At 40.4% G+C, this 27,502-nt stretch overlaps 2 protein-coding genes across 2 annotated transcripts in view; both read right to left on the bottom strand.

The window, feature by feature from the left end:
• Window positions 1-45: 45 nt before the first annotated feature.
• Window positions 46-14,159, bottom strand: LOC133964954 (secretagogin-like). Its single transcript, XM_062399303.1, has 11 exons — window positions 13,988-14,159; window positions 13,575-13,645; window positions 10,704-10,796; window positions 6,623-6,712; window positions 5,955-6,011; window positions 5,202-5,279; window positions 4,677-4,732; window positions 3,897-3,942; window positions 3,713-3,772; window positions 2,380-2,448; window positions 46-621 (listed from the first exon to the last, which is right to left on the bottom strand). The coding sequence occupies exons 1-11, from the start codon at window positions 14,055-14,057 to the stop codon at window positions 499-501; spliced, it is 813 nt and encodes a 270-aa protein (XP_062255287.1). The 5' UTR covers window positions 14,058-14,159; the 3' UTR covers window positions 46-498.
• A 78-nt stretch (window positions 14,160-14,237) lies between these two features.
• The window catches only part of LOC133964727 (F-actin-uncapping protein LRRC16A-like), a 60,537-nt gene continuing 47,272 nt past the window's right edge, over window positions 14,238-27,502 (bottom strand). The window contains exons 22-38 of the mRNA XM_062398958.1: window positions 27,434-27,502; window positions 25,900-25,993; window positions 25,693-25,791; window positions 25,005-25,133; window positions 24,644-24,775; window positions 24,204-24,379; window positions 24,006-24,093; window positions 23,422-23,562; window positions 22,227-22,293; window positions 21,841-22,067; window positions 21,568-21,677; window positions 21,144-21,371; window positions 20,808-21,018; window positions 19,617-19,653; window positions 18,342-18,608; window positions 18,062-18,205; window positions 14,238-17,160 (exon numbers count right to left, since the gene is read on the bottom strand). Coding sequence (XP_062254942.1) covers window positions 16,988-17,160; window positions 18,062-18,205; window positions 18,342-18,608; window positions 19,617-19,653; window positions 20,808-21,018; window positions 21,144-21,371; window positions 21,568-21,677; window positions 21,841-22,067; window positions 22,227-22,293; window positions 23,422-23,562; window positions 24,006-24,093; window positions 24,204-24,379; window positions 24,644-24,775; window positions 25,005-25,133; window positions 25,693-25,791; window positions 25,900-25,993; window positions 27,434-27,502 — 2,392 coding nt within the window. The 3' untranslated portion in view covers window positions 14,238-16,987. The remainder of the gene's footprint in view (window positions 17,161-18,061; window positions 18,206-18,341; window positions 18,609-19,616; window positions 19,654-20,807; window positions 21,019-21,143; window positions 21,372-21,567; window positions 21,678-21,840; window positions 22,068-22,226; window positions 22,294-23,421; window positions 23,563-24,005; window positions 24,094-24,203; window positions 24,380-24,643; window positions 24,776-25,004; window positions 25,134-25,692; window positions 25,792-25,899; window positions 25,994-27,433) is intronic.

Here is a 27,502-nt window from a genome sequence, read left to right as displayed (position 1 = left end):
TGCATTACATGTCAATGGTAAAAAGATTGTGAAACATGCTCAGTGTCTTCATCCTCGTTTTATTTTCTCAACAGCTCAGTTTTTAAAATGACAAACAGAATCCTGCACTTTAGTCTTTTTGCAGAGGAACATGCAAGTGGCCAAACGTCAGGATTGGCCTGCGTACTGCAGCTCCTTAAAGAACAACACTTTATATTCCAATGAAAATAATTTTGTTTTCAAAAGCTACACTGAAACATTCACCGACAAAGTGATTAATACACTGCAAAACACCAGACAGCATAAAGCATTCACGTTTAATGTTTCCTTTACGTCCTAAATCATGCAGTATTCAAATCGTAGAACACAATATCATTTGATATCTATATCAAACTCAGGATCAAATTACACTTTATGAATATTGACCTTAAATAACCTCAGCCCGATCTGAATCAAGGCAAAGCATTCTAGCATTATACAACAAACGCAGAGTGAGTTTCCGAAAATCATAACCCATCTTTAAGGCTTGACTCCCAGACACAGAGCTAGTTCATTTCTCTGGATAATTCCGTCCTTGTTGGCGTCACAGTGACGCAGCAGAAGGACTCGCAGCTTGTCCAGCTCAGGACCGGTGATGCTCGGCTGCAGAGGAGAGAGGATGGAGGAGAAGGCGTTATTCTGTCAATGTGTCTTTTTTTATGCAGCACAAATTGATTAACTCCGCCACTTGCTGTTAGTTGTCAGGATTATGCAAAAACAACTGAACCAATTACCGTTGAAGTTTGTTGAGGGATGTGGCACAACCCAGGGAGCAACTCATTACATTTTAGACTACATTGGGATAAACAGGTGTTTTTTTTTTTTTCCTTCAGTGTCTTTAACATGGTGATAAAGGGAATTTTAGCCTGGGCAGTGGTATATATATTCTGCCAGTGTTTCTAGTTTCCATCTGGTAATCTCTGTGCATCATCCATTTATATGGGTCCACACCCAAACTGAATGAACATCTATCTGTTCCAAAGAATATAATTTCTCTGAGGTGACATTACACTTGTTAAGATTGAAATGCATTATATATGGAATTAGGTTAGCAACTAACTGGGAAAAAAATGCAGTGGTGCACTGGTGAATTGAAATTTACTGCAGTTCACTGGGCTGGTTACCTCGACTTTATTGACTGTCAGGCGTGTTGGTTTATCCTAAATAAGAAATGAGCCGGACTGGTCCGATTCAAGTATTTATTTAGATGCAATGAAAGTTGAACAACATAGCTATGGACAGTTATCACAGCCTAGGCTAAATCAGTTAGCAATAGGTAGTCAATAATTACCTATTGGTAAATGTCCCAGTGCGAGTAAAGTAGAGTAAATGCGTTTTGAAAAGTCTGACATTCACTTGCTCAGAATAGCACAACGACTCAACACACTTTTGTTCTGTGGTGTTATGGACTCTTAAGTCAGTAAGGCCACACCAACCTTAAACCTCCTTGAAATTCCACCCAGCAACCCCTTTGTTAAGGCTTTGCTCGTCTTTCAGTTTAATTTAATGATCCTTAGTTAGTCTGTGCTAAGGGCCTTTCTTTACACATGGTAATTCTGCAGCAGATATTAGCGGCATGCATGTGCAGTCTCAGGAATGATGACAATGTTACACGTGGCAGATCTGTGGGTTACATTTTGTGAAATCAGCAACAGACTGTTAGTGAAGAACCAATGAAACCTCTGTGCTAATGTACAAATCAAACGTGTTGTTTTGCTGACTTATTTTACAGTTACACCTGCAGATCAACAGGAACACTGGGCACTGACACAGTGAAAACAATCAAGTAACTTTATTAAAAATCTTTGCTCAACTAAAATGTGTCTCTAATAACTTGCTATTAGCATTATTTATTATCTCCCTCAGGACTGACTGTTCTGTTTTAAAATGTAGTCTCCAAATCCTTTATCTTTCATATCAGCATCATGTTTATGTCACAATATGAAGATTAGGCAACTATTTTATTTCTAGTTATCATTTCTTCATGTGCGGCCAACAGCAAAATCATGACTGGTTATAAGGAAAGGAAAGATAAAAACATACAAGATATTTAATATTCTACCTTCACTGTACCTATATGGCACTTCTGCAAGTATGACAAATAAAATATTACAACACTATTGTTCATGGAAAAGTGGACCTAAAACAAGACAATATATTTGACCTGATGTAACCCTGGTCAACAACAAGTTTCCTCTCAGAGTTCAGTGTTTAAAGGATGTTTTGGTTTCCATGGAAGCATTTTGATCAGAAGGTAAAAACTAGAAATATTTGACCTCTTCATAGGAACATTTTGTGTGTACATCACAACATTTGAGATAAACAACACTCTGAAACCTAATCATTCTGAAACACACTTACTCTGACCAGCTCCATCATGTCTTTGACAAAGCCGTCCACCTCAGGACCCTCCAGCGCTCCTGTCTTACTCTGCATGAGAAAATGGACAAGAAAGACATTAAAAAAAACTAAGAAAAGAGAGGGAATGTTCAGCCCTTCTAGTTTTCCTTTCTTGGATGTATTCCTTTGGTTAAAGAATGGGCCTTACTTTTCCTTACTGGTTGTTTTTCAATGATGTGCATTAGCTGTTCACTGTACATGAATCTCCACCTTCAGATCACATTCAGTTTGATTTGAAGCAGAAGTGCTAGAGCACAACGTGACACCCCACCCCACTCTTTCATTCTCTGTCTGTCTGCTTGTGTGCTTGTAGCGGATCGGCAGAGGGGGAAATGAAATTATGGGATTGGGAAAATTGGAAAAATTAAACTCCAGGAAAACAGAAGGGGAATACAAAGAACTTCACTGATCGTATCGAAGCGGGCAGGTAACATTAGACCCCGCTCCTGTATCAGCAACATCATTCAGAAAATGTCACTGCGCTATTGCCCTATATGTAGTTCGCTACACTCGGGAAGTACTTTTACTTTCAATACTTAAAGGATATTTTTCGAGCAAGTCCATATTTACTCTAAGTTTGTACTTTTCATTCCTACTTTACTGTTTGAGTACTTCCTCCACCATTGAGTGCAATGCACCTGAAAGAAGAGAGATGTCAAAGTTATAGTATTACAGATTTTGCTGTAAGAAAAAGAGGTGGAAACAAAAGGCTTTCAGATTGAATATTATTTCATACACTTATAGACAGGGTCATAAATATTGCACAGAAAAGGAAGAAGCTTATCAGAGAGTCCTGATAGTAATTACTGACTCCCATCAGGCGCTGCGGTTTAAGTGATCATCATCCCAGAGAGTGACTTGACAACATAATGGGTGCTTAGTTTTATTACGTTACATTAGAGCTAAGGAAGCCAATTGGATTCAGGCTCAGTGCTCTGAGATCTCTCATGCCAACAGGGCGGCACACAGTTGCAGATTTGAGGGTGTTTATTTCCTTGGGAAAGGGAAACATAAGGAGCAGTGATATCTGCCTCGGCTGTAAAAAGATGTCATCCCTGGTATAGTGCAAAGAATTTAGCCAGTTGGTCTTGGAGGAGAGAATATACAAACACTCTGATACCACACATCATATATTTACCAACCTGCTCTGGGAAAAGCAACAAGATGACCATATTTCAGTGGTTGTTCTTAAAACCAAACTACACTTGTCCAAATTCTCATATATTTTCCTGCGGTAACAGGAACAGCAACAATAATTATAATTATTATATTATTCAATCGATACTGTACTTACAACATCATAATGGCTAAAGATCTTCTCAAAATCTCTTTTCCTCTCGTCCTGACTGCAGGCCTTGGAAAATGTGAGACAAATTATCAAAAATTAGAAAAATAAATCAAGACAAATTATCTGTAGCAGTTTTTTTATGTTTTAATCTGACAAAAGTGTTGAAGAACAAGATAAACAAGCCACTTACATCCAGCTGAAACCGGAGCATGAAATTCTCTTCTAAAGCCAAGATCCTTATTGAGAAAGAGATATAACATTAATAACTATGTAAGTAATTTATGAAAGTTTTAGGAAAATGTATTCCTTATTTTCTTGTCAGAGGAAATTTAAGATACAGTGTAACAATGTAAATGATTGGGGTTTTGGTTGTTAGACATGTTTTCATCCTAGATGGATGAAGTCTCCACTTCCTCCAACAATCCAAAAGTGAATCCAAAGAATTCCTAATACTAACTCTGCCATCTTGTGCATTTGAGGTCAGTGCCTGTGCAGTAGCGATCAGAATATGGAACTGTGGTATCAAGGTCCCACTGAAACATGGACTCGACCAAATTGCAAGTTTCACCCTGTTCTTATATCAGCAAAAATGTTAAATTTTATTGACAAAATGAACACTTGAAAAAGCATCAATAATGTTTCATCTGCTAACATGGAGGAGGCAGGATTTATGATCTATAGTGCCACCAGGGGACGATCAAGGCACTTGGCTTAACTTTTGTCCTGATTATTCTTTTCTCTCTGTGAACCATCAGGTGTATAATCTGGAATATTTGAGCCTCATTTTTGTACAGTGGAAGGAAGTGAAGAAATATCGTCTCAATATGCAAATTCTTAACCAAAGCAGTCATGGATTTGAGATGTCAGTATTTTGATAAGTTTGATAAGATAGCAACATACTGGTTGCAATACTTTACATATTTTAACATAGGTAACAGTCACAGACTAAGAATATCTCTTGGAAAAATACCTGGCCAGGTCGTTTAGATCCAAACAACCATCCTTGGTTTTGTCAAAGATCTTCATCTGGAAGAAAAAAAGGATTTGTTGAAAAATAACTGGCCAGTGTGAATCTCTGCCTGTTGTGTTTTTGTTATTTCCTTAAACCACACCTGACTCCAGAGCCAGATCTAAACAATAACAGGACTGGGCTATCTGAGGCTCGCAGGTTCTACAGAAGTAACTGAGAGACATGGTTAGTCAGAAAAGCTATCTTGTGTTTCTGTCTTTTAACAGCTGAAACAGCATCTCAACAGGATATCACAAGTGAAAGGTTCCCCTGAATCACTTTTGGTTTCTGTGGTCTCATTTAGCCGTTTCCTGGTAGAATAGCTTATGGGAGCCACTTTAAGCTTCCCAGTCGTCTGCAGCTTTCAGTTGTAAAAATAGGTATGTCAAAAATAATGGTTGTACTGAAAATGTTTATGAATGTGGCTCCAGTTGGCATAGTGAAGTTGTGAAAGTGAAAGTGTGTGTGTGTGTATTGCATTACTACCATTGCGTCAGTGTAATCCTCCAGTTTGTCAGATGACACCTCCTTGTGGTGCTGCAGAAACAGGTCTTTTAGGAAAGCCTAAAGAACAAGAAGCAAACTGGTCAGATCCTGTGAGCGTTAAATTATAAATACAGATAATCGGCACATCATTTGTGCAGATTATGTAGCGAGAAATTTACCAGAAAAATGTCAATTGTTCAAAACCATAAAATTACCTCCCTTCTCAAAAATGTATCTGATGGGACAATATGCTTAGCTACCAATTTCATTGGATCATAATACGATGCAATTTAGTATTGTGATTCTTCAAGTATTGCGATTCGATCTTACAACTTGTGTTTTCTTTTTAGACACTAAAGGCAAAGGTTGAACTATACACCTCTTTCTGTAAACTCAGAGCTTCTGGACAACAAACGGTCGGATAACTACAGTTGGCAGTCAACTGGACAGCTTAAGCTTTCCTCGTAGATGTGCATGTTCTCCCACTTCTCATAGACATTTTCTTTCCAAATTAACCACTGACTAAGAATCTAAAGTAGAACCAGAATTCTTTATCCTGAAGAAAAGACATGTATGAATCTGAAAAATTATCTTTTCTGAGTTTATGAAATAAGATGAGTTAGTGGTGAAAGGTTGCAGTCCTTCTCTGCAAGTAGCACAGCTCCACAACCATTGGTTGTTCCTTGAACAGAAAAAAAGCGTGTAATTGGTTCTATGGTGTGAAGGTTTGTACATTTTGTTCAGCATCCTCACCTTGAGCTCTTGAGCCGATATGTAGCCACTGCTGTCAGCATCATACTTCCTCCATATCTGCAGTGAGGAGCAGAGAATGAATCCGTAAATGGTTGCAGGAGCACAGCCAAATTGATATAATGTTGTGTCATTTTGTATTGATACTGATTTTGACGAATAGAACTGAGTTTGTTACTGAAATATCAAACAGGATTAGAGGCCAAAAAGCATAGCTAGGATTCAGATAGAAGAATGTTCCAAACCAGTGAGGTAGAGCTAAACATAAACACACAGAGCTACTGATGTTATTCAAGACATTTGTGGATGAAAGAAGAGCTAATTGAGAAGCAAGAAAATGCAATAATGCGGAATCATGGTTGGCAACAATTCTCTTCTGCCCTTCTTCTTCTATCTTTATTTCTTTTTTTATTGTTGTTATTGCGCTGGACAGAGCAATCTGACGAAAGAACACATCTCACTGTGGACACTTATTAATACCAGGAGTGAATCTAATCATGTGGGAATCATATCTAGATGAGATCTGTAAAATTCATTTTAGTGCCAGATATTAAAAGGGTCTGTGTTAATCCACTACCCAACCAGACCACCTCTGTAATGTTTTTAATGTTGCATATAATCAGCACTTCTCGTTTCACCTTTCATTGACGTATCATGTTATGTGATCTTACCTTCATGAAGTCAACACTGTTGTCCAGTGGAGCTTCTCTGCGGAAGATTAACAGGAAGTTCTCATCTTCGCGGAGGATCATATTGGCCAACTGGAAAACAGGAAGTAGTACAGAGATCAGACCAGGTAGCAGTGACAGGATGATGATGTTCTATGAAGCTGTTATGAGCCTGTTTTTATGAACAGTTTCCTACAGAAGAAATTAATAAAGTGAAGGTCTCAACAGTCATTGGAGTAGCCAGATGAAATGGGCCACTTCCACTTTTTTGTTGATATAAACAACTAAACATTTCCTTCCATTCACCTGTATTTCAGTAAGGTGGCAGGAGTAGCAGCAGTATTCGTGGTTCAGCTCATTCAGTTTGAAATAATATGATGGACACTACATTACAGGGCCTAGTCTGAGGCTTTCTGTGTTTGAGTTCTACCAAAGGTTTTTTTAATCTTGTGGTAAATCCTCTGCGGTCATGGTAATCAATACATCTTTTGGTCGTTACCAAGGAAACTTGTTGGCCAACATCCTGGAGAGCACTCTTGACTTGCTGTTCCTTCATAAAGGATTCTCTTTCACCTTGCTAATCATTTTTTGCTTATCCACAAGATTTGGGCTTCTCGGTCCACAAGGAGGTTTACAGTTTTTCTAGTTTTCTTATTCACCTGCTGTAAAACAAAGTCTCATTGATGATCTGTCAGATAGATCTTCGCTGTTTTAAGCTTCATTATTCTCTTCACTTCTCATATTGACAGTCAACTCCACCTCAATCTAAATGGAAACTAAATTCAATGACCTCTGCTTGTGAGCTCTGTTGTAAATTAACTGACATTTAAACAATACACAGTTACCCAGGAAATATCAAGCAGTCGGTTGTCCAATTTCTCACAAAGCCCTGCAGTTTGGTTTCTTTGTGCTGAATGTGCAATATCTACCTCACTATTCTTTCTATATTGATGTCAACTTCCTCAAATTAAAGCTGAGAAGTAGCACTTTAATGCAGCCTCCGTTGTTTTTCATATTGAATTTGCTTCAGCACAGAGCCGAAACACCAATGGGGATCCATATTTTATTGTCTTTTAGATGAACCATCCCTACACCAGCTCCTCCTGCCTCTGTGCCAATTCACGTTGCCCTCCTTCTTGTCTGTCCTTCTTTAACAATATCAGCCCTCCATTAGCAGATTAAACTGGCTCAGCATCATTACAATACAAGATGATAGTGCCGATATTTAGGTCACAAAGCTGAAGTACAGCTCGAAGAAAAAGCGCAATGCACCAACAATGATGTCAACTGCACACAAGCAAGAAATAAAATGCTGAACAAAGCAGAAGTGATCTTGCCTTAAAGGGGACATACTATGCCCATTTTACCACAAGTTGATATGGTTCCTTGGGGTCTTAATGAAATGTCTGTAACATATTTTGGTCAAAATAACACAAGGATAATTTAAAACAGCACCTTTTAACCCTGTCTAAACCCGCCCTCGTCAGAATGACCTGTTTTGAGTGCCCCCCCCCCCCCCCCCCCTTCACGAGATACAAGCGCCCAGATTTTTCTGTTATCCATTACCTCTGTAGAAATATCGCTACTGGAGACGAAGATACAATCTTGCAACCATATCATTTCGAACCAGAGTCAGGTGGTCTGAAGCCTGGCTGGGCTGCCAGAGCCTCAGCTCCCAAGCGCAGCCCCACAGTGGGAGCAGTGGGAGCTTGAGCTGGCGTAGCAGCAGCATCCTTCCACAGTGTTGAGTCAACGTTTAGAGGTGTCCCAGGGGTCCCATTTTTATGCCGTCACTTAAATGTCTCAGGTAGCAAACGCTAGCCGGACTCCACCGCCTGGATAGCTTGCGAGCTAACGCTAGCCGGGGAGCCCCTAGGGAGCTAGCGAGCCCAGCTCCCTGGCTAGCGTTAGCTCGCCCGTCCAAGGCCATGTAGCGAGACTCCCTACACGGGCATGGTGTGACTATAACGTTTATTTTGGTCGTAATCCCATTCAACGCACTCTAGCGTATCGTTTCTGACATAGAGGAACCACAACAAATCGCGGGAGTTGTTTTTTTTCCAGAGTTTTGGGGACGGTAAACATGCCAGATACCCAAATTAACGTGTAGAAGCACTACAAAAGTGAAATTTTCATAATATGTCCCCTTTAAACATTTTCTTAAAATTTCTACTAAAGAGGGTAAAGCACTTGTGTGTACAGTATTTTGAATTATCTATTTGCTTCCAAAAAAAGCAGCCTGTGCTCCTGTTGCCTGTTACTTGTTACTCAGACCTTGTCTTAACCATTTAAACTAAAGTCAGCCAAGCTGTTATCTCTCTATCTTTGTGCAACATCCAATTTTTTTTCTAGCACTTAAACTTTTGTATCTGTCATCTGTAGACTCATATATGTACAGCTTGACACGATCCTTGCTCAGGTGGTGAACGAGGTTAGAGGTGTTTGAGTGTCTTCTTGAGACGGCTAATTTGTATAGTTCATTTCTCTGCTCCATGACAGACTTTTCACACCCAAACAACATTTATGCGACAGTAGTCACCAGCTCCTTGTCTCATCTTGGCTGCTGAGATTCCTTCCCCTGTTTGTATTTACCTTCTTCTTTATCAAGTTCTCGCTCCTCCTTATTTATTTGACTTGTCTTCCTGCAAACATCTGGCCTGCTTCAGTGTTGTATGGAAGAACACGAAGCGCTAGGCCCAAAAATAGTGCAGTAATGAGTGTGATCTTGCCACACAGCAAAATCAAGGTATAGAAGAATATGAAACAACAGATATTCTGTTGTCACACAATATATTTAGTTACTTCACCCAACAGTCGGCAAATTAATACCAGGCTACAGTCAATACTGTCCATCCCTTATTTCTCCTCCCATAGTAAGCGAACATTGTTTCTAATAGATCTGATATATGATACAGAACTTCATGCAGCAATTACATACTATCGTTTTCACACTTGTTCATCTACTTCCTCTTTAGTGCCATAGAGCAGAGCCAAAAGTAAAAAAGGAAACCGCATGACAGTGCATTGGTCTGTGGGCTCTGTTGTGCCTACAAACATGTAATCTGTTTCCAGTTTGTTGAACTACCTTGCTAATATTGATGCAGTCTAAAACAAAAAATGCTAAATTCTTTTAAATAGAATTAAAACCTCACGTATCTCAAACCTCAATGATTTCAAATTTAATGTATAAACATATTGCTTATTGAAAAAGAGCATCTGATTTGCTATTGCTATGGATCTTCCAGACCCCATAATTGCTATGGGGAGATTAAAAGTGGAATGGTGCATCCCTACTCCACAGGGCGTGTATCTTGGAAAAACAGACACAAAGAGCTTTCGACCACCCTGTCTCTGCCACAGTCTCAGTACATCAGTATTGTCATCAGTGCATTTATGATTACATTTTTTTTTTTTTCCAGCCTCATGAGTAAAAGCCAAAGCTTTGGGGTCTGTGGGTGCGAATGCATTAAGGGATTGGTCTAACGCAGATTTTTTCCCCCAGGATAAAGAGAATGCACCTCAGTGGGAAGTGTGGGGGGAAAAGCAAGACAAATATTGCTTTACACTTCTAGGAAACGGCCACGGTAGCTTTGTCAGACAGGTTTGATTTAATTACTGAAGTGACAATCACTGGAGAATCAGCCTTCATCAATAAAGAGCAGTTTGTTTCAGATTTCTGAAAGTCCCACTCAACAGCACAAAAGAACCATGAGGCTGTTTCTCATTTAGAGGAATCCCTGTGCCATTCAGATTCAATTTTATTTACGCTTGACTGTATTTGATTTAGATACATGGTGTGAGTGCTTTTCCGCTCACTGTCTCTTACTGGCTGTATCGTCACTACTTAGTGTGAACCTCAGGAGAAGAGTTTTTGTTCTTCGTGAAAATAGTAAAGCTGAGTCATCGTCAGAGATACATGAGATAAATAAATACAACTTACGCAATAGAGGAGTCTGAGAGAAAGAGAAAGGAGATCTAGAATAAAGAGGTAAGAAAGAAGAGATAAAACTGTGTCGAGAGTGACAGAGAGAGGGAAGAAAACACAAATGAGGTGAATGAGTTCAGAATTAAATATTTGGCGTACCTCCTGAATCTGCAGTTTCCCGTCAGCAGTGACATCATAGGCGGACATGAACCTCTGCTTCAGTATCTGAACCTTCTCTTCAGTCACTTTCTCCTGTGGAGACACATTGGATTAAATTGAGATATAACGTTTAAAAAAATATAAAGTACATTTTGTATCACACCGAAGTATATAATCAGGTTTCCTGCGTGGTCGTAAGAAGTCTTGAATTAAAGGTGATAAACCTAAGCCCTGTATAACACATTTAAAGCGTTGAAAATAATAATTCTAAAAGGAAAAATACTGACTTTGTCTACTTTTCTGATCTACCCTTTTTCCTATTAACTTTCGCCTACTCGCCTCCTGACAAAATGTCCTTCAAACTTTTATGAAGCTGTGTGTGTGTGTGTGTGTGTGTGTGTGTGTGTGTGTGTGTGTGTAACTGGTCCTTGGCTGACTCACTGTTTCTGATACACATGTTAACAGAAACTATATCAGTGTGTGTATACCAAAGAAACTCTCATCCAAGATCATTTATTTAAAAGGGACAGAGCATGGCGATGAACATCAGTCTAAAAACACTACATTTAAACAAGCCGGAGTCTAGGAGGAATGCTTATTTACATCTATTGTGTCTTTGATTGAGTTAGCAGCTCTACAGTCTATAGATCAAGAGTCAGGAGCCACTTTTACTTATAAACCATGATACATTTAAGGATATGGAGAATGTATTTTAGCAGCCAAAGATAAATTGAGATAAAAAGCTGTTGCCATACAGGAGTATTTCTGAGTTAAGAATAACTGGATAATGTTCCTGCTTGGATCAGTTTTTTCTCAACCAGAAGCTCATGAAAGCTCAAAGAATATCCTTTTATATTTATATTTAGTCGCTAATCTTCCTCTGTCTAGTAGCTAACAGTCCTTGGTGACAGTACTGTAACTATAGAAACTTGTAGATCCACGGGGCAGATGACTGAGACATGGATTCATGCAGTGCAGAGCACACAGTCCGCAGACTACGAGGTGCCAGGCCCTCGCTCATTATACACAGAAAAAAATGATTTGTCTTCAGCATCAGCCGTCTATCAGGAGCCGGTGTTCATTGCCAGCAATCTCCTGTTGCTAAGCAGAAGTCTTTAAGGCACACATGGTAATATTTGACTTCACCTACACGTCTGAAGTAGAATGTTTCCCTGCTGCATGACAAGACTGATATATTAAATGTCATTGTATCATCTGAAGCTGCATGTGAGCAAATGTAACTAAAACGACAAATACATAGATAGACAGATGTGGGGTCTGTTTCTGAGATTCCAAGTTTAACAAAGCCTGAATTCTAAGTTGATAAATCTTAAGAAGGGAAAGGAAAGCCAACCAAATACAGTTTTCTTAATGTCCACTGGGTCACAGTCTTATAAACTGAACCAACCATGAACCAAGAGAGGCCACGATATATGAGCGTACCGCTGTCTCAGTCCTTATTGATGACTCATTGTAAAGATAGCTTTTAGTAACAAACTATTAACCAGTTGGGATTTTTATTGTATAAGAGATGGTTCACCCAAAAATGAGGAGGAGATAATGACAGAACTTTGGGTTTTCTGAAGGAAACCTGCCAGTGGAGCAGGTCAGCTTCACAGAGTAATTCAGAGTTAAAGTGATGTCAGACTGAGGAGAAGGAATCCTAGAGCCCCCCCGACATCTCAGGATCACTATACGCTCAGACTGACTGCCCTCTGAAACGTGCGCCTTCAACAGAACGATTGTTTCTGTGTCTTCAAATCATCCTGAGGGCGTTAATGAAAAAGCAAACACCAGAGAGACTAAGTGACCTGTGGTTGGTGGTCTCTTTGTTTTAGTGCAAACCCATTAGTATCCAAGGGAGTACACACACACAGAGGGAGAGAGGGAGAGAGGGAGAGAGAGAGAGAGAGAGAGTACATTTACTAATAGTTTTACTGTACATTCATCTAATTTTCCATTATAAATGGTCAGGGAGAGTGCTCAGTCTTCAGGCAGTAAAAGGGCATTTAGCATTGCTCAGTAAACATGATGTGTCATTAGCACACGTTAAAAGACACACGCACACATACACACATTTGTCCCCCCCCCCGCCCAGGGCAATTTGTAACGAAGTCAAAGGCTTTTCCTTTGACAGGGACCAGACCTTGTAAATTGTATTGTGTCTGACATCCTGACAGTCTCCCCACCCAGTCACAGTCCAAAGACAAATTGTGTTTTCTAAACAAATCTTCTCCGACAAGTCGTTTCCCACAGACTCATCAATACAAACATGAGAAATTGGATCAGCATTGTATTGATAACTTGGATATCTGTTGCACGTAACATGTAATACAATAAAGAAAAAGATTAACATGTACATGTGCAGCTCAGATTGTCTCAGTAAGTAAAAGAAATGAGTTAGACATACAGAAAAGCCTTTTAAACACAGAGGACACCGTTGAAAGTCTCAAATCAGACGGAGACAGAATTTTGATATTTTTGGAAAACACTTTGCAGCCATCAACTGCCTGAAGCTTCCAACCCACAGACCTCAGTACATCTTCTCTGGTGACCTTCAGAGTTGCCACCCTCATCTCGGGATCTTCAGTAAGTGGAATACAGCTCAATCAGATCGAGGTGTCTGACTCACCCTGTTCCACCTCTTTACCCTGAAAACCTCTGTGGCTGATTAGGCGGCATGTTTCAGATTGTTGCCATGCTTAATAATGAAGTGTCCTCCTGTGAGTTTTGATGCTTCGATGGAAATGATTTTCCGATTCCGTGTCTTTGTACCTGTTAGACTTCACGTGCACTGTATCACATTCATATTGAACTGCTGTTACAGTTTCAATCTTTACTTGGGGATGATTTGATCCAAAGCTCACTTACCTGTGGACCCAGTTTCTTCATCATGTGACGGAAAAACTCATCAAGCTCTTTGCCCTCAATGTAGCCGTTATCTGTCCAAATGATAATACACAGTGTTAGAAGTAAGGGTAGTTCGCAAATCCAGTAAAACAAGTTCAAATTCTGAGTAGAGTAATAAGACGATTAATTCCTCCTTTTATCAAACATTGCATTTGACTAGACACAGGAACACACAACTTAAGGTTTTTATCACGAAAATTATGTTTAACATGATACTAAGAAATTAAATTAGTTGCAACAACCAAAATTCACAAATATTGAATCAATTGAAGTCTTAATCTCTCGAAGCAGGGGAAGAGGAGTTGAAACCCACAGTACTTCCTGTTCTAAGTATATTTATGCAGAAAACAAATTAAGTCATTAACTCTTCTTACCATCTGCGTCAAAGTGTTGCCAGATTTCCAGGAAACCGGCTGCATCCAGGTTATCAAACGCACAATCCATGTTTAATGATGAGAGATGACAAGCTGCTGTAAGTCAGACTGAGGGGACAAACTGCTGATGCACTGTTCAGCAGCCTGCCTGTTTGACATATGCTCTTTGTGACTTGGTGAAACCAAAACCACACCTTCTCTGTGCATGAGAGGGGGAGATGAGTGCAGCGCTGTATTTGCCATCTAGTGGCCACTTTGTCTCTCTGCACAACAGACGTTCAACTCAGCTGAAGCAACAAAAAGAGAAACAATGCAGAGATTTTAAATCCCGTAAAATGACTTTAATCAGAATTAATATTTGCATGAAGGAAATGTCTAACACCAGCAGAACAACTTAGTGAAACAAACTGATCCATGACAAACTAATGTATCAAGACCGATAAAATGATTAGTTGTCGTCATCGTTTTGCATTATTTCTTTCCGGAGAAACCATGATGAAAGTAACATTGAATGGATTACATGTAACAACAAAATGAATACATACAACGAATTAATTTCTACATTTATGAACACAATGTACAAGTGACAGGAAAAAACAACAACGGTTCAAAGACATCACCTGCAACTTTTTTTTAAATTCCAAATAGGTTACAAACAAACCCTCTAGAAGTGAAGTTAGTACCAGAGCAATAAAGCGTTTGCTGTGGTAACATAGGCGTGTTAATAAGTCACAGTGAGTGAGTATATTACATGTGCATATATTACACATACATATATACACATGCATACACCTACATGTAGGAAAGCACATATATACTGTACATACGGTACAACTCACAGCCACGTCATGCAGTCTCTCATACACACACACACACACACACACTCTCACACTCTAGAGTTTAGACTTAATGCTACTCGTCATTTTCACTTTCTCCACATGGATGCAGTGGATGAACATTTTTCTGAACAGAACAGGAAGTCAATATCCGTCTTTCACAAAACTCGACGGAACCGCTACCAGCTGTTTATGGGACTCTACACAGAAAAGCAAAACCAGTGTCTAGAAGTGCCGTGCATCAGGAAATGGAAGAGGTCTTAAATGCCAACAGAATACGGTCACGTTTTGTTTTCTGTTCCACTTTTCTGGAACGCCTTACCCACAAAATGCCGTTTGATTTTGGGACTGAGGCTGAAAATCGGTAGTACAGTCTGACAGTCTGACTATATAGAGCAGGAACCGTGTTATTTCTAAGCCATGATTAATGACAACAAAGGTAAAACCTAGAGAAAGACGCCACAGGAAAAGGTGCACCAGTGAGACCCTTGGCCTCGGACTTGAACTTGACCCTTGTACAGTACAATAAAAGTTGTGCCCCTTTCACACTGATCAGGCATAAGAGCTGCTGCTCCTGCTACAGCCTGGCAGAAAACAACAAAACACTCAGTCAGTAACACTGTAGTTTAGGCTGTGTATAGTTTAATTTTGACAGGCCAGTTTTATGACCCAAATTTCATATAACAACATTAGAAAAACTGCCAGAGTCTATCTTTAGGTCGTAAATGAAGCTGCCACGATCTATTAGAGAAACAGATCGTGAAGCAGTGGGAAAAGGGCATTTCTTGCTTTTATAAGAGAAACATATGCGCGGAATCATCCTGAGACCTGTTGTTGTTATTACAGAACAGTCCAGCTACCCTCAGCACACCTTCACTTTCAGGCACAGTTTACAGAGGCTGTGATGTGATCACGATGCTGCGAGTCTGGAGAGGTGTTTGGTTATTGCACAGTGCGAAGTGAAAGCGAGCTGAGCCCTGAAGTCCTGAAGAATGATTCCCGAGAAAAAGCGGAGGGATGAAGAAGAGTCTCCACAGTGTTTTGCTTTTACACAAAACTGAAGAGGTTTAAAATCTGCCTCAAAAATCGAACACTTTGTTTTTCCTCTTTCTGAGTAAGTGCTCTGCTTTCATTGGACCGTCAGCACATCATTCAAAATAGACGTCAGCGGCTGAATGTAAAAAATAAAGATGAATGCGTTTCATCCACAGTGTTTGCTGAGGGTTAACAGTGCTGAAGCCTTATTGATTAGTCGTTAGTGAAGTTAAAGTGTACCACAGTCCTCTCAGAGCACAAACACATCATATGATCACTCCGATTCGCCTACACACGAGAAGGAACGTGATGATTCTATTCTTGCCCTTCAGTCCCACTCTGAATACCTCAATACTTACTGTCCAAGATACATCAAGTGTGTATAACTGATTTATTTAGTTTGCTGATGTTCTCAGCGGAAACCTGTATTTTCCTGTAAAAAAAAAAATGAATTGCATAAATGAAGGTAGCCTACTTGTACTGAAAATAGATCCTCCATAAATCTATACAAATAAACTGAGGGTCCCAGTCTGGTTTGATGTAAAGGAGAGTTCAAGTACAGTACTGTGGTCGTGGTGTGGTTATTGTGTTTGGTCCCTGGGAGACAAGCTACTGCAACTTATTAGTATAAAGACTATAGATTAGTAGTTAAAGGAAGAGTATTAGACGCACACTCAGATTCACAGTCTCTTTTTTTACACAAAAATTCAGCCTTTTCTCTTTTTTTATTACTTTACAAACCTACGTGTTGTTCACTGGCTGAATAAACTGGATCATCCCACGACCCATTTCCTCAAATCCTGAAAACTTGATTTGGGTTTGTGAGACGGAAGCTCTAAAGAGATTTAGTTTGGTTTTCTAGGAGACATGACATGAGAACAAATTATTAAGCAAACTCCCCAAAATATTCACTTTGTAGATTAAATTAAATTAAATTGAATTTGAAACTGTCTATTACCTGATACTATAGCAGGTCGTCCTGCAAACCAAACATGATAAGTACTTTGTGGTCAGACAGGACCTAAAGAACAGGTACAACCTCTTCACATAAATAAAAACATATACATCATATCCCCCTTAGTATTCATTTCTTAAGGAGAATATCTGAGGCTCGTCGACAGTTGTTTGCTCATATTAAAATAAAGTCTTTATCTGCCTCCTCCCTAGAATCGGATGACTTCCTGCCTGTTGCTTTGTCCTTGTCCGGGTTTGGAGTTTGGTCCTTGGTCTTCAAGGGGCCGTGATCCTCGGAGTTGGTCCGGACAGGGTTGGACCGCTGTACAGAGTCTGACGCTGTCCTCACTGAAAGAGGAGACAGAGAAGATTAAAATGATGGTAAGTGTTGGTGATGGAAGGACGAGAAAGAAGAGAGGGAGAAAGGAAAAGTGGTGAAAAACATAATGCGTTTTAACTTAAATAAATACAAATAAATAAAACTGTACTGATATTTTGTGACACATGTAGTTACTAATAAGTCGGAGCCTCTACTTATGTCGGCCTTACATCCAGTAGGTATAAACCAACTAAAACAGAGAGCCATCTCAGTCCCACTTTTAACTTGGCAGGTTTTGGAAAATGTGGACTGTAAACTGTTGCTGTGGATCAGGGGCAGATACAGGATCTTCTTTGTGCTTTCCTCAACATTTAAATTTCCACAGTTTCTTGATTTTCCAAGAAATCAAAATGTAAAACATCAGGAATATTTTTGGTGAAGCTTGATTGAATTTAAGGGAATTATTGGGCCTTGGCCGGGGTCTTCTAGTTATTCTGTAATGAGGTTGCTACAGAGGAAGTGAGATTAAGATTATGTGTGTAGCTCTGCCAGACACCAGAGGGTTCCACCATCACCCACTAAAAGAGGAAGCAGAAAAAAAATCACCAAGCCTGTCAGTGACAGAATAATCTCTGAAAGGCTTGAGAGAGACTGAGTGAGAGTTGTGACCTGAATCTATCAGTCTGATGTGTCAAAACGGACATGTTGACTCCGTGAGAACAATGCAACTACGTGAGACCATAGGGAAGTCGGATCCTGACAGTGACATCAAACATCCACCGTCCGTGTCTGAGGAATCTGCTCTAATCACGGGACGGGTTTTAGATGATGGAGGAGGCTTCACTTTCTATTTATCTAGTAACATTGACACATGGAATAATTGGGCTAAGGAGACACACTCAAAGATTTTGACACATTTTCTCGACCCACCTTCCTGAGTGGTTTTGTTGGAGCCTCCTGACTGTAGACTGGTCTGACCCTCCTTGTCTTTCTCTGACACCGCCCTCTTCAGTGTGGGGAGAATGGCTGCTTTAGGAGACACACTGCCGCTGCTGGGGGAATCTGGACTCTCATCTGTCAGAAAGATGACCAGGAAACACATGTTACTTTAGCATTGGGTTTCCAAGGTAAAGGTCTCTTTATTCCTTAAACATGATCTATCTATTCCCTCAGTGTGACGACCTGTTCAGATCCAGGGCTTGTTTATTACCTATGCTCCTGCTGCTACTGTTGGTCCTGGGCTTCTGCAGGATGCTGGGTCTTGCAGCCAGGGCAGGCTTCGCCCCCTGTGGCATCGGTGGCTTGGGACTTACTTGAGCCCCCGGGGGACTCGAGGAGGATGTGGCTCTGAGACGAGGAACTGTTTCAGGCTTGGTCTCACAACGCAGTGGGTTCTTCTCTGGGGAGCCAGTGTCTGGTTTAGGGACACCAGCGGGAGGCTTGCTGCTCTCTGGGTTAGGGGGCTGAGATTTGGCTGCTGAGGAAACACAAAAGAAAGTTAATTAGATGAAAAAAACTTTAAAAAACTTGTTGAAAACTTTTTTTCTCAACGGTAAATCTAATTCTAATGGAGAAGGTGGCTGTTTGTGTCTATTTTGACTTTCTGATCAATTCAAAACTTCGCAAGTGTGATGCTGAGGACCTGAAGAAGTGTTATGCTAATTGAAATTTTTCAGATATTGGTTCATGAGAAAGTTTCAAACATCAAATTTCTGTTACTAATCTGATGTGGAAAATAAGGAGCTACTACACTACATGGGCAGTGCGGCCCATGGTTAATTCCAGTACACAGAGCTCAACTGGGACTTTAATTTCTACGCTGCCAGCGAGGGATGGGAATCGATAAGATGTTGTTGATACCAATGCAATTATTGATTCTTCTAATCTATCCAATTCCTTGGCGGTTCCCTCAATGATTCCTAATCAATTTTCTGTGTGGACAGAAACGCCCCAGTGCTTTCATTACAATCCTCCCTGCTGGAATCGATAAAAGGAATTGATAAGCGTGGGGGTTCGTATGATTTCAATGGTTTGGACAATTTTGAACCAGTTCTCTATTCCCATCTTTACCATCGCCCAGATGCTCAGGGCAGAGCTGAGCAGCAAACTCCAGCAGTAACAGATGTGCAGTGTGACGATGTTGAGATGATGTTCTCGAAAAAGCTGCAGGTCAAACAATCAGCCTCTACTAACAGGCAAATTTTGATTCAGTGCTGCACAAGTCTAGATAATGCAGAAACAATATTATATTCTTTAATCAGAACAGATCAATAATTTGATATTAATGGAGATATATGCTAGTTGAAGGTGGCCCGCATGCATGTATTCAATGGTTTAAGAAAAAGTCTTGACTGATTATTATTGAATGCTAAAAGCATTCAATAATAACAGATAAAAGGCCAAATTGGATCAACACTAACTGTCAACACAAGTCAGAAAGGTTTATTGCTAATAATGAAAAGTAAATAAAAAGAATAAAACTTACTTGTTGCATTACTCTCAGGTCTATCAGGGCTGGAAGACTGAGGAAACACAAGGACATTATTCAGTTTCATGAATAAAGTAAATATTAAATGTAACGTTACCCTTCATGCAAAACCTAATTAATGCTAAGACCATACTTCACAGTTTAAGTCAATTTATATATTTGTTTTCAGATGAAAGCTCTTTTAATTGTACGTCCAACTTTTCAACAGAGGGGGGCGCCTTTGTGTAAAATAAGACACACACATTGAATCCAGCCAGAACAAGCAGATGGCAGAAGTGGCTTTAGTGCCGCTGATACAAGGACAGTAAAAAACCCTAATGCTGCAAACACCATAAACCTCTTACTACACACACGCTTTACAAAGCAGTGAATAGTAAGGGACCAATTATACGTCGAGTGCACACACACAGCTGCCAACACCAGCTCACCTCTTTAATGTTGACACACACCAGTTTTCTCTTCATAAATCTCTGTGGATACATGTTGTCCCAGTATTTTGGCAAATTACGCCATTATTTATTTTAGATTTGAATTAATGTCTTTGTTTTGCTTCTTCAGGAAATAGTAATAGAGTAATGTAATGAATTCTGGAATTTGAAGTAACATAAAAAGGGGAAACAAATCTCATAACATTTACATCCTACAGTGAGTCATGAGTATTTGCGGCTCAGCCCTCTTTCTTGTCTTCATTCTGTTGATGTGCCTCCTCCCCCTCCTCCTCCTTCCACCTTGTCCTCTGGCAAAAACAAATCTGGGTTGTTTGTGTTTTTATGTCAACATGTCGACCAGCACAATGACTAGCCTGGAGATAAATGCTAATCTTAGCATCTGTGCATGAGTGCATGTATGAATGCGTGTCAGTGAGTGTTTCTTATTTTATGTCAATCCTCCGTGTGGGTTGACAGAACAGTGTTGACAGGTGGAGGCTAATTCATGAAATTATAATTTGGACTCAGACTGAACAAGGTATTTGAAGACCTCCTGTTTAATTCTGTGATGTTGTGATGGAAAAGATTGACAGTTTATTTTGCCTCTTAAAAAAACTGTAATTGGAAGGAAAATAACATTCACGTGTGGATGCACAGGTTATTCAATATTTACGCTAATTCAGCAGCTCAGCACAACCTCAGCCACATGTTGCTGACTTTTTAATTCCCTTCTTTCCTGTCACTGTTTAAATCACCTCACCTTGTGTGCTCTCCTCTCCTGCTTAGCCTTCATCTCTGCCAGGAGGCCGCCGCCCATAATCTGCATCCCCGGGTACCGCCTCCCTCCCTGAGGACTGCCCCTGCCGTCTGAACCCTCCCACGGCTCGTCCATGGAATCAGGCGTCCTCAGCTCGTCTGATCGGTCTGAGCTGCTGCTGTAGTCTGTGGGCTGCGAGCGACTGGAGGCATCTCTACAGCGCAGACGGAAATGATTAGTGAAGCTGGATTCCACTGGTGCATTCAGTGACCTTACCAATATAAGCCGGACAGTATTGGTAGATAATAGGAAAATAATTCAGTTTTTGTTCATCTATACCTTGACTTTGACTCAGGTGCTGGGCTCTTCACTGCCACCTTTGGTGAGGAGGGCTCCTCAGGGATGGTGGAGGCTGGTGCTGAGGACGTAGCAGAGGATGAAGGAGTCGTCTGGTTTTTCTCTGATTTATCTGCTTTGTCCGATTTGGTGGATCGTTTGATGAGGTTGAGGAATCCTCCTTTCTTCTTTTTCTCTCCATCTTGAGACTCGGAATTCTTCAGGGAACGTCTGACAGGCGAAGACAAAGAAAGGCAGAGAAAGTGACAGAAGGAAAAATATTCAACATGGTTAATGTGTATAAAATAAAGACAGTTCCAAGAAATATTGGTAGCAGCCACTCATACCTTAAAACACTTCCACTTGAATAGAATAGAATACATGTCAGTCGATAACGAGGAGAAAACAGTTACTGCATTGTCCTTACTTGGAATCCATCTTGGTGACTTTTTTCGAGAAGAACTCATCTACACCCTCATCCACTCGTCCCATGAGGCCGTTCTGCTCCCCATCCTGAGGTGGAGCGCTGTTTATTTGCTGAAAGAGGAAGTTGGAGAATATGACACCATATCTGATACGGTTGGGTACCGGTACCAAACCCTAGTATCTTGACCATTTGACAACAGTGGAAATGCGTGAGACAAAGCCATGTTATGGATTTACAGTTCATAAGTGCAGTGGTAAGTTTATTTTGACTCACAGGTACTTTGCTGGAATGTCTTTTTTTGTTCCTGCGCGGTCTCAGTTTGGTGAAGTGCTGCAGCTTCTTCTCCTCCTCAGACGGCAGCTCCACCATCTTTCCCGGCAGACGGTGCTCCAGTTTGGGCAGGACCTGAGATGGAGTAGGCGGGGTCTGAGATGATGTCGAAGTGTCATCCACATGGATGGGAACGTCCTCCAGAGCCTTGTCCAGGTCAAACTCCATCTCTGTAGGTTTGTTATTAGACATCTGTTAAATATTTACTCGCATTTACAGCAAGCTGTATCAGGCCAAATAGTCACCGGAATGAGGTAAGGATTTTACAGTATTAATTAAAACAAATGTCTGATGAAGTATAAACTAAAAAAATCAAATGAACTACTTACCAAAGGCACGAGACACTGGTCGAAGCATTCTGCTGTGGATGCTTTTCCTCTTGGTTTTAGGAGTCATCTGTAGAGGAGACAAACATTAGTGAATATCTGGAAACTGTGAATCCAAAACCGAAACTTTCATTTGCACAATTGATGCCTGAATAAGTATTTAAGGGTTCATATGCCATATGTTGCATGTTCAAGTTAAAACTGAAATTTAGATGATTAATTCTATACAATCTAAGACCTCCTGGAAACCCTGGGAGATGAGCAGTGCAATATAATGTGGAAAGTGAGTGATGAAGTGACAGACAAATGGCTGTATGCATCTACTACAGGTCTTTTTCAAATTGACCGGGTGCAGGAGGTTCTCTGTGCCGTAGAAACACACTACAGCAGAGAGGAGTGTGTGAGAGGCAGAGAGGAGAGACAGAAAAAAGAAAAGAACAGTGAGACTTTAAGAGAAGCTTGAAAGGTGAGCTTAGAGGGACAGTCCAAGAGTACTTACACTGGTGCAGCACAAAGTCTCCATGGAGCAAAGGTAGAAAGAGCAGGAAGAACAGAGGAACAGAGGATTGAAGAGAAAGAGAGACAACAAACAGTAAGGCTGAAGAATTAAAAGGTAAAAGATGGAGAGACAGCAGTGACAGCTGTGAGCTCTAGTGTAGCCTTTTCACATTAGAAAGCAGAGGTATGTAGGAGAGAGGGATTAAGAATGATTAACGGGGAAGAGCAAGAGTATGAAGACATTAACACACAGATGAGGACTCTGACAAACATGTATCTGTCATATCATCAATCCGACTGCATTTCCTTTTCTTACTGCCAACAAAAGTATCTATTTACTAGATTACACTAAATATTAAGCGCTAAAATAATCTATCCCTCATCCCAAAACCTAATTATGGGTTTTGTTATCCTCAAGAATGTATAAGCCATCTTAAAGGCTGCTTTTCTTATTTTTGCAAATAAAGTTGAGTTTACTGAACAGTAAGCTCTTTAAATTATTATCAAAATCAATCCTTTTGGCCAATTGGTGAAATGAAGAGTTACTGTTCACAATTTATAAACCAGACCAGCACTTTTAAACCACACTTGCCTAATTCAGACAACTTATGTTGATTATTTACATATAAAATTCAATCATTGCCATAACTGTGTCAGAATATACTTTACATACTCTGAGTTCACACCCAGCCACACTTACCATGCACGTCTCCAGATCGTCCAGCCTCTCTGCCTCTAATATTTCAGCCGATGCCCGCTTAGGGATCTTCCCTTCGGGGATGTCCAGATCCAACGACCCCTGCTGCACCAGAGGGCGACCTCTGCGTACCAAATGGTCAGCCTGGGAGGAGTAGAATAAAGACAGGATACAGAGGTAGAATTAAGACAGGGTACAGAGGTAGAATAAAGACAAGGTACAGAGATGAGAGGTGATGTAGAACGTTAAGAAAAAAAGAAAGATTGGCAAGATTAGATAAGAAGGTGGAAATAGAAGAGTAACAAATGGAGGAAATGAGAGAGAAGAAGAAATATGAGAGACATCAAAGAAAAGGTTTAGATTTACACTTTAAACTTGGTGGAAAAAACAGTGCAGCTGCATTGGTTTAATGCCTCGGCAACATATTTATTAATCACATGAAAACAACGATGCTCTGTGAATAATCAGTACTCTGACAGAGTTGAGTGAAGGTAGTTGTAGCAGAAAATAAGTTACCGATAATTTAGTGACACACATTGTGAATGAATCGATAAATCATTCGAAAGCCCCGATGACTGTAATCTTACCAGAGTGTGTTGTGAAGTGGAAAGAGCCTCTAATATCTCATCAACGATGCGATCGGACAGGAAGGATGCTAGACTCAGCTTCACCTCACTGACACAAAGAAAGTCTTTTAGAAAACCAACACACACACACATATATATATATATATATATAAATATATATACACACATATTAGTGCTACATAACCCACAAACACACACCTGAGCTTGTTGGTAATATCCACCCCCGACTGCTCCAGCAGCGTTTTGGTGACAAAGCTCTTCGGCACGACCATCTTGGCTGAACTGGTCTTCACCAACTCTGGACGAAGATTACTACTCTTCATCACATGCGGACACAGGGACTCTGCAGTGTCCACCATGGACTCCAGCAGAGCCTGGAAGGGGTGAAGATAAGAAGGTGGGTGGATCATTTCAAATATCGTCTCATTGATAAAAGTTAAGATCGGCTGTTGCTTAACTTCCAGCGTCGACAGGTGGCATCCATGTTTTCACTCTTTATTATCATAATGTAATATAATTTATTTTATTTTATCATACTAAAATGATGGTATCTACTGCAATACCTCTGACCCCTTCTTAATATTTGATTTTAGGGTTAACAGGCTTGAACAGATATTTAGTAGACATTTTAACTCTACCTGGAGCTGTTGGTCCATGACTGTTGTCACCTCCCCGGCCATAGACTCCAGTTTCTCCTGGATGGGTCCCACTGAGGAGCTGTTCACCTCGTCTCTGGATGCTGATCCGAGGTGGTAGAGGTGAGGAAGCAGCTGAGGAGACAAAGAGGATGAAAAGGAGACAGTTTTAGACTTAGGAGATAAAAAACACAACTCATATTTCATTTTAAAGTAATTCTCCATGTATTTTAGTGTCGTGGTTAAATAATATAATAATACATCTGCTCAGAAAAGATATAGAAACTGATCTCCAAATGGGTTTGAAGATAAAGTTAGAATTTACACACAACAGTATGATTATGACACACGTGTGTCTCCTCACCGTTTTAGAGTTTCTGGCGTCTTTGATGAGGTTCTCTGCTGACCGGACGTCCTCCAAGATGGCGTCCGTCTCCGAGTTCCTCAGAGAGTTCAGGTGGTCCTGCACCTTCACGCAAATCCTGTCAATCATCTGAAAAACAACAACAAATGAAAGTTTTTATGGGATATGTCAAAGCCCAGAATGTTTACTGTATTTCCTGACACAGTAACTGACGTGTCTAAATTACATTTAAGAGCAACTACAGTTCTATATATTCTATATCCATATGATTTGGAATCAGTCGAATGAGATTAGTTAAGTAAAGTAAATTTTTCCCTCGAAGTAGCTGCAGAGTGAGTGCTCCTCTCTTTCACTCTGCGCTCTGAGGTAACAGCTCTCCATCGTGTCAACAGTTCCTGTCCTCTTGGGGAAGACATCTGTGATGGTGCAGGCAGCCGTCCACTCAGGACAAAAGATAAAGTTAACTTCTGTCACCAGCTTAGAATTGATGAGCTCACGGCAACCTAATAACGTTATTAGCTTAATTAGTATGCATTAGCTCGGAGGGAAAACATGGCTTGTTTAATACATTATGCTAATGTCACCGTGAATGTCACATTGAACCCTGTTCCAAAATCTGGTGGTGTGATAAAGAGTTGCTTGATAGTTCAATGAATCAAGTGTGTGTGTGTGTGTATGTGTCTCAGACCTGTTGTGTAGTTGTGGTGACAATGCCCTGCTGAAGCCGATAGGCCTGTTCCTGTAGGTATTTTCTGGTCTCGTGGTTCCTGTAGATATAATTCTCAATCTAGGCAAGGACACAAAACCAAAGTCATTAGAGTAAACCAAAGAAATGATTTAAACAGCAACAAATCACAGACAGAGGAGGAGGAACAAATGGAGCTTATTAAAGTACCTTTAGCAAAGCGTCCTCTGTTTTGTCTGGACTGGTCTTCAGAGCCTGAGAGGCATCGATGATGGGGATGGGCATGAAACGGATGGTGAAGTTTCTAATGCACACAGCCAAAGGACATTATAACACATTAGGTCACATGACTGAGTTTGGAAAAAATACAGGAGCCGACAGAGCAATCAAAAACCTGATGCATTTGGAACAGATCAAAGCGTTCTGAGTTGGTAATTTTACTTGTGAAATTCGCTTTCATTCATTATGCTTATTGAACATATACAGCTAATATGTGCTTTCAAGGTTTATACAGCATATTGTACTTTCATCAATGAGGGAGAAGATGTAGGAGGAAATACTGGTTGTGTTGTTAAGCACCAGAGAAATCAGATCTGAGGTGAAACAAGGCTCTTATCACAACCTCATGTGGCTAAAATTGATTCACAGCTGCTGAACCTCCCTCCACTTTAACAAATATTATTTCACCACAGAATCAAAGAGACATCTGCTACTAATGATCAGATTTCTGTATGACAAGTCTAACTGTGTTTGCCTCTTGATGAATTAAAGATACTGGGTGTGAATAACACATTAACACTGAAACCTCTTTGGAAAAAAGGAAATATTTAGGCTGTGTGTGTGTGTGTGTGTGTGTGTGTGTGTGTGTGGTAACAAGGCTGAGATGTGGCACGACCTCTCAGCTGGTATCACACTGCTCTATTAGAGAGCGGCGAACTGACACCATTGGAGGTTACTGATCTTGAAAGAGAGGTCACCACACGGTATTAATATTCATGTCCCGATGGAGGAGAGGAAAGAATGAAAGGGAAAAAAGAGAAAAGAAAAATATATAATAGAACGGAAAGGAAACATTGATTTTGTTCTATGGAACTTCTGATAAAAACCTTTAAAGAATGCCCAGAAAACACAAACACAGGAGACATTGGGAAATAGACTGATACTAATGAAATTCCATGCACTCACACACACAGTGACACGCACACACACAGAAAATGAGCAGATGGAAAATTGTTATTTCAATAATACAATACAGGGAGTCAGAGAGGAAATAGGGAGCTGTGCTGCTGGGAGAATGTGAGAAACAGAGACAGGAGATGAGACGGAGGATGTACAGATGTGTCCCAGAAGTCAATTTAGCCAGACGCTCACACTCACACAGAATATTGAACCTTTAGATAAGCAGACAGAAGATACAGTAGACACAGGTCTGATTTATTCAGCCTTGATTTCTTGTCTCTAGCTTTCTCTGAGTCTGAGCATCTTTCCTTTGTTGTAGTATTCCCTGTGTGTGTGTGTGCCACTCTCCAGCTTCCTGTCTCTCATCCTTTCTCCCTGTCTACACAAAGCTCAAGGTTTCCTCCCACTCAGCATGAGGCAGAGTCACATCACAAATCATCAATCCCACTCTTTTGGTAGATTATTAGATTTCATTCAACAGGAACACAAGTAGAGAGTCATCAACCTACAATTATACTGTATATACAGGACTCACAAATTAAACAATAGAGGCAGTGCCACTCACTTCTCCAGAGCAGCTGCTACATCCTGAAGACCTTGCGGGCTGGTGTTGTTCCTATCCCAGATCACTGTC

This window comes from Platichthys flesus, chromosome 11, assembly GCF_949316205.1.
Source record: "Platichthys flesus chromosome 11, fPlaFle2.1, whole genome shotgun sequence".
Lineage (NCBI taxonomy): Eukaryota > Metazoa > Chordata > Actinopteri > Pleuronectiformes > Pleuronectidae > Platichthys > Platichthys flesus.
This window is presented reverse-complemented; position numbering and strand designations above follow the sequence as displayed.